This window comes from Eleginops maclovinus, chromosome 20, assembly GCF_036324505.1.
Source record: "Eleginops maclovinus isolate JMC-PN-2008 ecotype Puerto Natales chromosome 20, JC_Emac_rtc_rv5, whole genome shotgun sequence".
Classification (NCBI taxonomy): Eukaryota; Metazoa; Chordata; class Actinopteri; order Perciformes; family Eleginopidae; genus Eleginops; species Eleginops maclovinus.
The window spans coordinates 20,879,435-20,892,855 of NC_086368.1; the positions used below are offsets into that span (position 1 = coordinate 20,879,435).

Genomic DNA, 13,421 nt, shown 5'->3' on the forward strand with positions numbered 1-13,421 from the left:
TAAAGGTGATTTTTCAATTAAATTATTGGAACTCCAGTTAATGCCTTTTCGATAAACAACGATATACATTCAACATTTTGAAAGAAAGCTGTCTCACCTTAAGAGAGTCAAATTCGAAAAATAATCCAAACTACAGTACAACACAATGGCACACACACTGCTCTCATACCACAACATAAAGTAAGGCATGAGAACTCTCAGGCCTCTTTTATACCGTAGCCATGTCTCTCAATCTCATGTTCCCTGCCATTGTCCGCCATATTTCTAAGTGTCTCTCTGTCACACACACACACACACACACACACACACACACACACACACACACACACACACACACACACACACACACACACACACACACACACACACACACACACACACACACACACACACACACACACACACACACACAGTCTGACCTAGTACATATTTTTTTTCTAAACAGCAACTGTCTCTCTTATCACGTTTCTCTTCCCAGGGCTTTTGTTCTCCCAGATTCAGCCTATTGTCCAGCGGTAGAGACATAGTAAATCTTTGCGAAGATGAAACCCAACCAGCCATAGAAAAGGTAGAATACAATAAATAGACATGTTATTGTGTATCCAATGATGTGACAAAATGCAAGACAAATGCAGTCTGAGTATAATATATTCCCCCCCTAGTGCACTATCAACCTGACACGTAGCAGGACAAAACAGCAATCCGTCTTCATGTGAACAAGGACAAACTTTGCGTCAGAAATCCTGCTTGATTGGACTTATTTAAACATGTCTTCTGTTTTCCCTCAGGAGACACATAAAACAATAAAGAGCAAATAGAGCCAAATCTGTGCTGCAACCTTGCTCCATGTTCTCGCTGATACATATTATACACCGTTTTGTGACTGTTGTCTGCAGTGTCCTTCCTCCTATCTCACACACTTTTCCATCTCCCCAGGTGTCCCTCTCATTTACATTCCCAGCAGGTAGGTTTTTATTTCTTCTTAGTTCCCACACACAGGGGTGTTTGGTTTGTACTCATAGCCTCCCTACAATCTCTTTCCCCAAGGTGTCATTCCAGCCGTTTGGGTGAAAGCTGACAGTGGCATCGCTCTCCTTCAGGTGGAATACTGAGATTACATAGAGGAGGCGTTTGCGTGTGTGTGTTTGTGTGTGGAGATGTACTTCTTGTCAAATGTCAGAATATGAGTTGAGAGAGGTTTATGTCGAAAGCAATCAGACTATTGGATCACACAACCTTAGCTCACACCCAGGAAGACACATTTTGGGAAACAAACATATTTACGAAAAACATGGATAAGATACCAGAATGACTCACGTCACCACTCTCACATCTGTCAATTCAGTGAACATAACGGTTAGCTTATTTTATTCTTTTATTTTATTGTATTAGCCAAATCTAAAGATGAACAAGGAGAATAAATCCTACTTTTGTTTAAAGGTAAAATAATCTGCCTCACAGCACGCTAAAGGTGACAACTAACATATTTTCTTGCTGTGTAATTTGTACACAATACTGTATGTAAAGAATACACCTGTGGGTTTTCCTGGGTATATTTGTGCACCAACTATTTCTAGGCTATGGGAACGAATTTCCCCAAATAGGAAATTATTCTATATTCCTTACAAATAGTTACAGTGTTAAAGTTTTTACGTAGCAATTTTTAAGAGCAGACGTCACAGAGTGCTTCAAAACAAAAGGCAAACCCAGCAGAGATGCAATATAAAAGTAAATAACAAATACAGATAAAAGTAAATAAAACCCCACAAGAGGCTCCACTGGAAACATCTCCCCATTGCTGGATGATTAACAGACCTTGCTGTCAAAGGTTTTCATAGGGGCTACTGTATAAAGAAGCTGTATTAAAAGTCCAGTTTCCTTGATATAAAATAACATTCACCTCCAACATGTTAGCAAATCTGAACTGCTCAATACCACAGAGGTAAGTGGGAAAAATATTTGTTTTGTAACTTGGTAAAAAGCTCACAATATTGTAAGGACTACAGCTGCCACACATCTGCCTTAATTCCAAAATTTGCATGAATCTTTGTATTCATACAAGAAAAAAAAACCCTGACATTTGAAGGTGATTTCCTGAGGCGTCAGGCGAGTGTTGGTCCAGGAAACACCTGACAGTGGGAGGCCAAACAACGCGGTATCTTCCATTCTTCTGGGTGAAGCATCAATTATTCAGCTCGCTCGAAATATGGGACAAGAGGAGGTCAGGCGAGACTTCTTCCCATGGCGTGGATGATGCTGACTTGCCAGAAGGATGTTGGTGACGATGATAATAGACACGATGATCTGTCTGGTGATAGTGAGTTATTATCATTTCAGACATGATGATTCATACTCATACAGAGTAACACTTGTGCGCGTCTCGGCTGCAGAAAATACCTCTGTGTTGTCTTGACTCAGACGCGAGTCTCCCCACAGCTATAAAACAAAGCCGTTCTCACACACACACACACACACACACACACACACACACACACACACACACACACACACACACACACACACACACACACACACACACACACACACACACACACACACACACACACACACACAGTACTCTATTGAAACATTTCAGCACAGATAAGCCTGGATGGTGACATAGACAGAGCATACTGATACAGTATATATGAACCTGCTCAGCACTCTATCCTGTGTTGCCATGCCAACAACGTAAGGCCTTTCGACAAGTTAGGAGGGTCAGGAGAGAGAGAGTTGAGATGGTGCTGGGATGGCAGTGGGGGGGTGAGATGCTGAAGGTGAACTTTGTTGCACTCGTTCCCTTTCAATCAATGCTACACTGTTGGAACCGTGTGCTCCATGTCATGGTGAAGGATGAAAACTTTTTTTCCAGGGGAAACTCGAGGATAGAGGTTGATGTGAGTGACTTCTACTGTTTCCAGAAAGGAGTGGATGCCCAGCAGCCACGAGCAGAGGACACTGGATGTTGTGGGGGCTGCAGTGTTTCAGCTGCTGGTATGGTGTAGGACAACGGCCTGAAAGGTCCACAGCTATGATGAGCCTGCTCATGAGTTTATGCTGTGTGCTCCTCGACCTCATGACAGTCCACAGTGAGTACATGGATTTCAGCTCTGGTAAAGGATCATTTATAAATATTGGATAAGTTGTGGTTTAAGGGTCTTAGGTTTTTATTAAATTAAAGATAGAGAGGTGGCCTGATAGAGTTTTACATTTTTTTTTTTAAAAGAATACTAAAAAGAAAGACATTCTGGGAAATGTCTTTCTTTTTAGGCTTCACGCTGAGAGAGAGAATAAAAGATCAATCTCTGTGCGAGTTGTGTTGCAATAAACCAGTATTGATGACGCTTATATTTAGAAATAAATATGATAACATTTGAGTGATACACATATGATAATATTATGCATATAATCCATGCCTCTTTATCATTTTGTAGCATATTGGTTACAGACTCTCCCTACCTACCTACACTCGTATATTAAGTAGTAACATTTATTTGCCAAAGTTTAAGATGAAATTTACTCATTGCATAATTATTATATGTAGATAGATAAAAAATATATATCGTAATAATATCTAAATTGCAATTTATTTGGGCCATGATGGTGGTGTAGTAAAAATCAAATATTGTGGCAGCCCTAGTGGAAGCTAAAACCAATTAGATTAGCTTAGCATAAAGACTGGAAAAAGGGGGTTTAGCTTGGCTCTGACCTGCCTTCAACAGAGAGTTATTTGCCACAGTTTTTGTTTGGGATTAATAACTTTATTGAATGTACTCTGCAACAGGCTTATATAACCCTCATAAACTGTGATTTTATTCAATTTGTATTTAGTGTTTTGATTTACATTACTTTACAGCGTCTGCCGTAACTCCTCCACAGTGTTCATCCAAAACTGTAGGGTATTAGTTTCACCTGCCGGCAGGCTGGGAGAGCCCCCATTTTAATGTCTCAGAGCCCGGAGTGAGGTGGTGACATTACAAGCTCAGGTTATATTGATTCACTTTCATTACGCAGTGGCCTCCCAGGTGACAGAAAACCACTAATTGTTAGGCCGGGTCAATGGCCTTGAAGGGGGGATTGTGAGGCCCTCACTCTTTATGTTTCTGCTTTCTTCACAATGGCTCTACTTGCTTTATAAGATGGACTTATATAGCATGACTGAAATCAATACCTGGGGAGTATTGTGCTATGTGTTTACATCAGGAGGAGGAAGTCAGTATGTTTAACGGTCTTTTAATGTCCACTCTCCATCAGTTTTGTGAGAATTGACTTTGAAAACTTTAACACTTGTCAGTTAGAAGTGAAGAGGCCTTTTGGATGAGAAGTGAAAACGTCTTCCAGGATCTATAGCAATATTTTACAACACTTAATCTTTCTGCCACAGCTCCTTTTAACCTTGTCCTGTAAATGTTTTTGTTTCCATACAGGCCGTGTGGTCAGGCAGGGTCGAATAGTAGGCGGTCACACTGCTGTGCCAAACTCCATCAAATACATGGTATCACTGCAGAGCACAAGGGGCCAACACTTCTGTGGTGGATCGCTGGTTCACAGGTACTGGGTGCTGACAGCAGCGCACTGTAACATCGGGTAAGAAGAAGAGCCATGTTCTCATGATTTCCATGTGGAAAGGTATCATGGTACTTTATGTTTGAAATGTTTAAACCATGTTAGCAGGCTTGGTTATAATGATGTAAATGTCGGTCAGTTGGTCGATCTCAGCAGCTATTGGATCAATCAAGTTTCTTACAGACAATCCTGATGCCGATTGATCTAGAAAATCCAATTTGTTTTGCAGTTCTTGGAGTCTTGTGATTGGTTCGCCATGTCCTTTCACAGACAGATGTTACCCTCTAAGTGCTTGTCCCTGCAATGGTACTGCAATTCACATCACTGCCGTATCAACACATTTGCTGATACGTTCCTAGGTCTTAAGGTTGGAAATGTATTTCTTTCAGATATATATATATACCTTTATATTTATCCCTGCTCCTATTCACTCATGAACCAAGGCAAGAAAAGGTTCCTGAAGATTTCAGGGATGGAGTGGATGTGTGACAGGGACTGCATTTTAATAGACCAAAGATGGTTAAAGGGAAGGATCACAAAGCAAAAATCAAGGCTGTTTTTTCTTCCGCCTGAATAGAATATATTTGACCTGACAGTTGTGTTTGGACTTCGGTAAAGATCAAACTGTATCTGTTACACCTGCACAGGCAAAGACAAGTCTTCTGGCAGTGGACTCTATAGACGTCACGGTGGAGAAGCTAACTTGCCATGATTTAATATTGTGAACAGATGGTCCCAACAGATGCCTTTAGGCAAACAACCATTTTGCTATGGGTCGTAACGTCAAAATGATGGCGGCTTGATCATGACACAAAATAATTCTGTTTACAGGTCAGTAGGAAGTCAAATAGTACTCAGATACGGTCAAGTCAGCTGACCTTGGCACATCATCAGAGTGTGTGTGTGTGTGTGTGTGTGTGTGTGTGTGTGTGTGTGTGTGTGTGTGTGTGTGTGTGTGTGTGTGTGTGTGTGATCTTGTCTGTTTCCAGGAAACTGGCTGTATTATTTGTGTTATACTGCCCTGGCTCTGCCTGCTGCACACAGTAAGCCATTGTTCCCCGGCAGACAGACACTTCTGGCATTATGTGTCTCTGTGACTTTGAATCTGTCTTTCAGGGCAGAGCACATGATGATAGTGGCCGGCGACTACATTGTAAATACCTTTGAGGGTACTGAGCAGTACGCTAAACCCCGCAGGGTGGTCACCCATCCCCTCTACAACAGGAGCACCAATAATGCTGACATCATGCTCATTAAGGTAGCGCAGACACATTGCAGACACGTTTTCTGCACCACTTAACACGAAAATGGATTGATTGACGTGTGTGGTAACATACATTTGGATATATTTTTTGTTATTCAGCTATAGTTTCTGTCTTTTGTGCCTTGAAAAATATTTTACTTAACTTTTAACCTGGGTCATTTAAACTGTATTCATTTCTTCTCTATCTGTAATTATGTTAAGGTTGAAAACAACAGAACAATTTTGTGATTGCTTGATAAACTACTGATGTTGTTTTAAACTTTTATATATGATCATGTTTATATTTCACTTGTGTATTTAACCGTTTTACTTTATTACTGATAATACTCAGAGTTTGAACTTTAATTTATGTAACTCTTCTGTATCTCAGGGGGAAAAAATCACACAGTTTCTACTGTATATGGCTGCATCACAATAACCAGACATTGCCCTGATGAGAGGCCTTTATTTTTTGTGATTCAGCAGGAAAAGCAATATGTAACTATTTATACGCTCTACAAAGTCTAAATCAATGAAAGATTACTTTTAAGATTAAGTATTTAGATTTTCTGCATTTTTGGAGACTTTGGTACATCCTTTAGCTACAACATAAAAATGTAATCATCATAAGTTGACATGCTGAATGTGTAAGCTAACAATGATCTATTGAAACACCAGCAGACACAGCAAAGTTAGCCTTCTTGGCACTTTTCGACAACTACTCACTAACCTTTTTTACCAGCTGTCTGTTGCTGCCAGGCAGGTTATGTACAGTGAGTTTTTTGTAGAAAAAATGTAAAAGTGGTTAACCACAGCTCATTTTTATGAAAACACATGTTTTCCCTAGTTGCGGGCCCCCATGGTGCTGAACAAATACGTGTTGCTGGCGCCTCTCCCCAGGCAGGGGACAGGAGTGATCGAAGGCGTGGTGTGTCGGGTGTCCGGGTGGGGATACAACAATCTGAGTGTAAGCCAGGCCCCCTTCACCCTGAGGACGGTGGCTGTGCCCGTTGTTTCAACTGCAAGGTGTAACAGCAGCGAGTCCTTTAATGGAAACATCACGGCAAACATGATCTGTGCTGGCTACAGAACCGGAGGGAAAGATGCATGCAAGGTATAAGAGACAAATGTTTTTGACACTTTCTTTCCCCATGATGATTTTAAACAGCTGTGAGGTAAGTGGGTGTTGCACATCAATGTACATCTGTCCCATTCCCATGGTAAAAAAAAACATGATCATTGTAAAGCTATTAAATCTATTTTGAAGTAATATGTTTCAGGTTATAGCTGAGGGTTGTCCTTTTTTCATCAGCTTAGATTACAGCAAAACACCATCACAGTTCATTAAGTTCATCCCCATGACAGTACACGGACACAGTTCATCATGTAAGTGTTGGTTCAGCAGCTGAACATCAGCTACATGCTTTTATTAAAAAGCATCCCTGAAATAGCACCAGGACTGAACACCTTGCTGTACTTTAGTAGCTACAGCCACCTTAATGCTCAGATTTGTTTATCAGTATCATGTGAATTTCTGCCCCAACCTTAGATGTGAGAAGAAAATAGCATGAAACACAATGTGATATATACCACTGTGCTATATTTCGCCTTAGGTAAAGAGCTGAATGACTAATTAAAATGGGCTATATTTATCCCTGCAGTAGGCAACTTTGTGTGTTTGCATTTCCAAGTGGCAGCAAGAGATTAGGATTTGGTGAGTCCAATCTAAACCATCCTGAGAAATTACAGTTTATTTTCTCACGTTGATTGATCTTTATTTGTGTGGAACATCTTTCACATGTGGTAAACTCACATGCAAGCACATGGGATTTCCTGATTTTTTACACAACTCACATGGGAAACAGACATGTTTTTCATTCATGGGTAAGAAAATCTAACATATCCACACATAAGCCAATGTGGTTTGTTTCAATGAGAAGGTTTTGTTACGATTTGTAGTGTCTGTCTGCAGAATTACTTTAAAAATCTTGTAATTTAAAGTTAAAATGTACCACTGTACTCTTGAATGTCTTTCTTGATCTACAGTAGAAGTCACCTTACTTGGGCAGGTTATCCAAGACAAGGGAGTGTAACGCCATCATCAAACTGGCTTTACATTTAGCTGAGATCATTTGTCTTTTTCCTGATGTTAGTTTTGACATGATAACTGATGGAGGGTGTTGTGTTGTTCTTACAGGGAGACTCTGGTGGGCCGCTGGTGTGTAGGGGGTATGTCTACGGCGTGGTCTCCTGGGGCAACGGCTGCGGTAATCCTAAATTTCCGGGAGTCTACTCTGCTGTGTCCAAGTTTCGCCGATGGATAGACCAGACTATTTATGGGTTACACACACGCTGTAGCAAATACTGACGAAGACAATGGCGAGCCAAGATCATGAAGGTAGTGATTTATGTGTTGAAATGGTTATTCCCCTGAAGATTTCTGTGACCAAAGGTGTTGGAAAATATGCAGAGCTATAATTATTCTGATAGTGTTTTCAATACCAATATAATTGAGATGCGTCCCATATGTTGAATGATCCACCTGTGGCTGGTCTCTGACTACTACAGTATTTGTACGATCCACTACAGAACGCAATTTATAAGCCTCCTGTATATGTACTCCAGTAATGTCAAGGTCTTTAAATACTATTTTATAACAATAAATAATCATATTTAGAGAATGTGTGGCTGTGTGTCAGAGTTGAGTGTTGCATGTGTACAGTCAACTTCAAGTCAGATTTTTGTAAACGTTTTCATTGGTGCACATTAGAGGCGGCTGAAAACCTGATTGTCCAATAAGCTTCTTCCTTTAAGAAGTGTACATGAACACAATTTTCTGCCGAGATGACTAAAGTTTTGTTTATTCCACACACAAAATATTATTTTTTTTTGTTTCGGAGCTCTACCTGCTGGTTTTAATTGGGCAGGACACGGTGGTAAAAAGTTTTTGTCACAGATTTTTTTTCAATCAATCAGTCAATCTCATGAAAGTTGTGTCCCAGGCCACTGTCAATCAAACTTGATCAAACCCAAGCATTGAAGGCCTTATGGAGAAATATACCTGAAGTATTAGGTTGGGTTTGCTGATGTATTTGTCTGTTTGTCAGCAAGATTAGGGGAAAACTACTGATACACACATTATTTTTTCACTTAAGGAAACAACCTTGACGTAGTGCCCTTCTTACAGGTTTCATCTTTCTGGTCATGATTATTATTTTTAGTATAAACTGTACATTTTCCCCACTTTGTTTACATGAAGCTCTGCAGACAATTATTGTATGTATCAAAATTAAATTGAATGACGATATATCCACATGTGAAAATATGTGTTTACCAGGAAAGAGCTGTTATTGAATTGTTCTGATAAGAAAGGTGAGAAGCTTAAACTCTTCTTAAAAAAGAAGATATGGCCTCTTTGAGTCCAAAGGGATCAGGCGTGTCATGACTGCACCTCCTCTATGAATAGTCGACTGTATATCAAAGTTAGTTCTGCTGAAGGCTCCGATATCTGCTTTCATTTCATTGTCTGTGAAATGATATGGTAAAGTTCCTATTGAAAATGGATAGTCTATGTCAAGACTTAATACCTGTACATCGTGTCCTTTACTATATATCACTTTTGATGTATTCCTTTGTGCTGCTGTTCCTAGAAGACCAATTTTAGTAAACACTACAGACAGCAGTGGGTGGTGAGCCCAATGAGGATTAGTTTCCAACCTAAAGACAGTCCCAGGGGACTTCGTTTAGCAAAGAAAAACAGATTTTACCTCTTTACTTTAGACCTATAATTGGATAACGAAACACAAAATGATCAACATATGAATCATCCAATAAATACAAATATAGTTTTCCAAATGGAATTTTACATTTAAAAAAACAAACAAACATCTGAATATGACGCTTTACAAAGTGATCTGGATAATTTACTGAGTAAAAATGAAAGCATCATCAAATCCAGAACGTGGAGATTGGATTTGGCTCAACGAGAAATGTGGTGAAGAATGGGGAAAACAGTGCAGGCCTTTTCCCCATTTATTAAACTGGAAATTTGCCATGGGGCCAAAAGTCGCATCTCTGGCCTATGAAAACACTGCCATCATCTGGTGAGCTTTGACTCGGTGGGCTTGCTTGAATCCCCCCTGACAAAATTACTCGACAATTTTGTAAAATTGTAATACCGGTTGGGAAATTTTCACATCTCAATATCGTCGAGTGGTGGCGCGTAAACGACGTGAACCAAAGATCAGTATTGGTTCATATTTATGTGCCATCTCTGTATTAAGTCGCCATTTGTTTGATGCATCAAGATCCGGAGAGTGGAGCATTGGTTCACCACGACTCCAACTGGAAGCATCTCTGGGCTGCACCAGAAAACCCCCGTACAGCTCCCTCGCCAGGTCTCCCAGGGATCCGTGTTTTGCATCGCTCCTCTATTTGCATTTCTTCCTCAGATTTTCCGTGCGACGGGTTCAGCCGCTCGAAACCAGCGGGCGCTCCACGGCTCTGTTGTACGTGCGCCTCCATTTCCAAAGCAATACGCGCAGAGATAAAACACCTCTGGAAATACTGTATAATGTTGCGGAAGCTCCACGAGCGGGGAAATTGAGGACATTTTTGATTTGACTGTTATTTCTGTTGCGTACCTACGGAGACAGACACGTGTCTTCGGGGTAAACAGAAAGGGCTAGATCGTGTCAGCAGATAGCTTTGTGTTTTTCCCTCACCGCTTTTGTTTGTTATAGACGACCGAGTTGAAGCTTGGCGACGAGCTTTACATTACAGTCTGTGCGCCTTGTTGATTAAGACGCATTTGGAGATGTCGGAAGTGCTGCCTTTCAACGAAGAAAAAATGAGTCATTATGGAAATGAGGGCGACGAGGGACACCTTTCCTTCACCTGTCGTCTTCAAGACACCAACAACTTCTTCAATGGATCTCAGAACAAACGTCCGCCGAAACTCGGACAAATTGGAAGGAGCAAACGGGGTAATTATATAATTAAGGCGTTTTCGTTTGTATGGTGTTGTGTTGAATGCGCACATAGGTTACTAGTGGACCATAATTAAGCATGGCTCCATGTGATGGCATAAAGACAACAACTTTGCCTTGACTTTGTTCTCCAATAGAGCCTAATATCAAAGACATTACCTTTGTTTGCATGCGTGTGGGATGTATGTGCTTTTAAATATTCTATTCGCATTGCAACACAAGTTGGATGCGCATTCCGTGCTGTTAAATGCCTTGTGAATGCTGTTTAACAGAGTTGTGCTAAATGTCCCCTCCCCACTGAATGGTTGAAATGATTGAGATTCATATGGGTTGTAATTTGTGTTTTTTGGGTTTGCATGAGGCTTTCTGGCTGTTTGTGTTTTGGCTTTTGTGTCTCCTGCATCTCTGATGAACCCCACGAGATGGTCCTCTAACATTGAGGCTCACTTGTGGTGGCACATGCATGCAGAGGCAGTTGCACGTACAGTAGTGCACAGACATGGATTAACATGGAAGTCATGTAAGAGGTGCTTGTGTAGGATCACAGCAAGAACACAAGCAGAAATTCAGACATGCATGACCACAAATGTGCATCAGACCCACACTATGTTTCTTTTTTTTTAATCTTTCTTATTTTGCATACTCTCTCATACACACACACACACACACACACACACACACACACACACACACACACACACCACTCCTGCTCATACAGCGCAGTGCTAATGGTTCTAGGCTTTAACGCCCTCCATGTCAGTCGGTGGTGATTTTTTTCGAGACGCCACACCAAGATGAGCCTCCCTCATTAACTCTCTCCCCTGTCATCCACAGTTGTGATCGATGATGAGAATGGCGGCGACGAAGCACGAAAAAATGGAACAGAGAAGACCCCGGCAGAGGCTTAGAGAGCTCGGCTCAACACCCCCCAAATGACATTCTTGAAATTTTTTATGGCGATATTTACCAGTTTTAATCCAAAGACACTGTATATAAGCACTTTCTCTCATGTGGCAGCAAGCAGCACTTCCACGCCCTCCTCTCCCAGTCAGTCATGGCCATCCGGGTGACACACACTGGCAGGGGTGGGAGATGGCAGCAGAGGAGACCCCCAGGTGGACCCCCCCGACACACACAAACACTCACACAAACAAATACACCCTCGATTGCAGGGTTTCGCCATAAATCCATAAGCGGTCGAAGACAACAAGAAAGGGGGGGTGGACAAGGTGGAGGAAGGCTGTCGAAATGCAGAAATCAGGGACAGGATACAGAAATAAATCTAATATAAAACTAAAGCACACATTTCTCCTATATCTTATCAATCAAACTTATGGTATCATTCTTTCTGCTCTTCCTTTTTATTCGAGGGCAAATGAATTACAGAGTTTGTAAATATGGAAAGGGTAGCCCATATTTTCTTGCACAAAGTGAAGAGGTAAACTGGTTTGTTCCCTGTGTTGAAGACTTTATTTATTGATCCTTTGGAACATGTCTTTTGCAGTGACTTAAGGCCAGAGGGAGTGTTATTTTGTATGTTGAGAAAACTTTGAGTGAATGGGAGTGACATTTTTCTTCACTTAAAAATTCTTGATGTTGCCTGAGTGTTCTTTGTTATACTTTGCAGCTAAAAAGTCATTTATATACAGTGTACCTCCCATCTGTTTGTAAGCTTCCCAGGCTTTCACCTGGATTGGTTGATACTGTAACTTGACTCTACACATCCTATTGATAAACTATTTATATTGCATTGTGCATTATCGTGTGTGCCAAATCTCATGAGGGAGAATACTGTACCAGAAAACTTGTTCTTTATTTGTGCTTTATACATTTACTCATACATTTGTTTTGTTGGTTTGCCATTTTTAGGGCTCTTTCTCAAAAACACTGATACCAACTCATGCATGGCGAATACGAAATCATGCATGCACGGCAGAAGTTCTGAAACTCTTGTGTATTCTTGAAGCACCTCGTATACAGCTTTGAATGACAAACCTCGAGAAACAGTCTTAATTCTGCGTTGTACTGTACGATTCACACTGATTTGTACAGTGGCCTAATATCTTGTAATAAAGATTATGACAAAGTACTATTTACTGTTTAGTGTTGATTGTGGTTTAAAGAATTATGTACTAGATGTTGCTTTTATTGTTTTTGAAAGTGTAGCAAAAACAAAAAATATAGTTTTGTATTAAAAAGACGACGATATTAGCAAATAGCTTGGCTGACTTTTGGATATGTACTCTGTACAGTTTCCTGTGTTATTGCATTGCTTTTCTGGCTTACAAGAATGGTCAATACAGCATTTTCCACTGTAAGAAGTAGCATCACATTCTTTGGACTGATCAGATTTGGAAGGAGACAACAATAGGGAAAGACATTGTTAAATGATTTGAAATCTACACTCTCTGGTTTGTTCTAAAGAGAGATGTGGCTCACATGACTGTGCAACAGACTACGATCTCAGCGAGTAGCTACAGTATTGCGATTTATTCTGTGGGGGGAAAAATGTACACTACTGCTTCCCAATGCAATAAATGTCTGTTTGCATCTAAAATCTCAGCTCCTCTCTTTAATCAAGTCCTCTCTTAAAGTCCATTGGCAGAGATGTAAATGGTGCAGGG

General features: G+C 40.6%; 2 protein-coding genes across 2 annotated transcripts; both read left to right on the forward strand.

The window, feature by feature from the left end:
• The first annotated feature begins 2,704 nt into the window (after positions 1 to 2,704).
• Positions 2,705 to 8,422, forward strand: LOC134882903 (trypsin-like). The gene is made up of 6 exons (XM_063910915.1): positions 2,705 to 2,777; positions 2,922 to 3,089; positions 4,428 to 4,587; positions 5,683 to 5,824; positions 6,657 to 6,923; positions 8,007 to 8,422. Exons 2-6 carry the CDS (start codon positions 2,963 to 2,965, stop codon positions 8,175 to 8,177), a joined length of 867 nt encoding a protein of 288 aa, XP_063766985.1. The 5' UTR covers positions 2,705 to 2,777; positions 2,922 to 2,962; the 3' UTR covers positions 8,178 to 8,422.
• A 1,556-nt stretch (positions 8,423 to 9,978) lies between these two features.
• camk2n1 (calcium/calmodulin dependent protein kinase II inhibitor 1) lies at positions 9,979 to 12,887 on the forward strand. The gene is made up of 2 exons (XM_063909894.1): positions 9,979 to 10,794; positions 11,632 to 12,887. The coding sequence occupies exons 1-2, from the start codon at positions 10,626 to 10,628 to the stop codon at positions 11,703 to 11,705; spliced, it is 243 nt and encodes an 80-aa protein (XP_063765964.1). The 5' UTR covers positions 9,979 to 10,625; the 3' UTR covers positions 11,706 to 12,887.
• Positions 12,888 to 13,421: the final 534 nt, after the last annotated feature.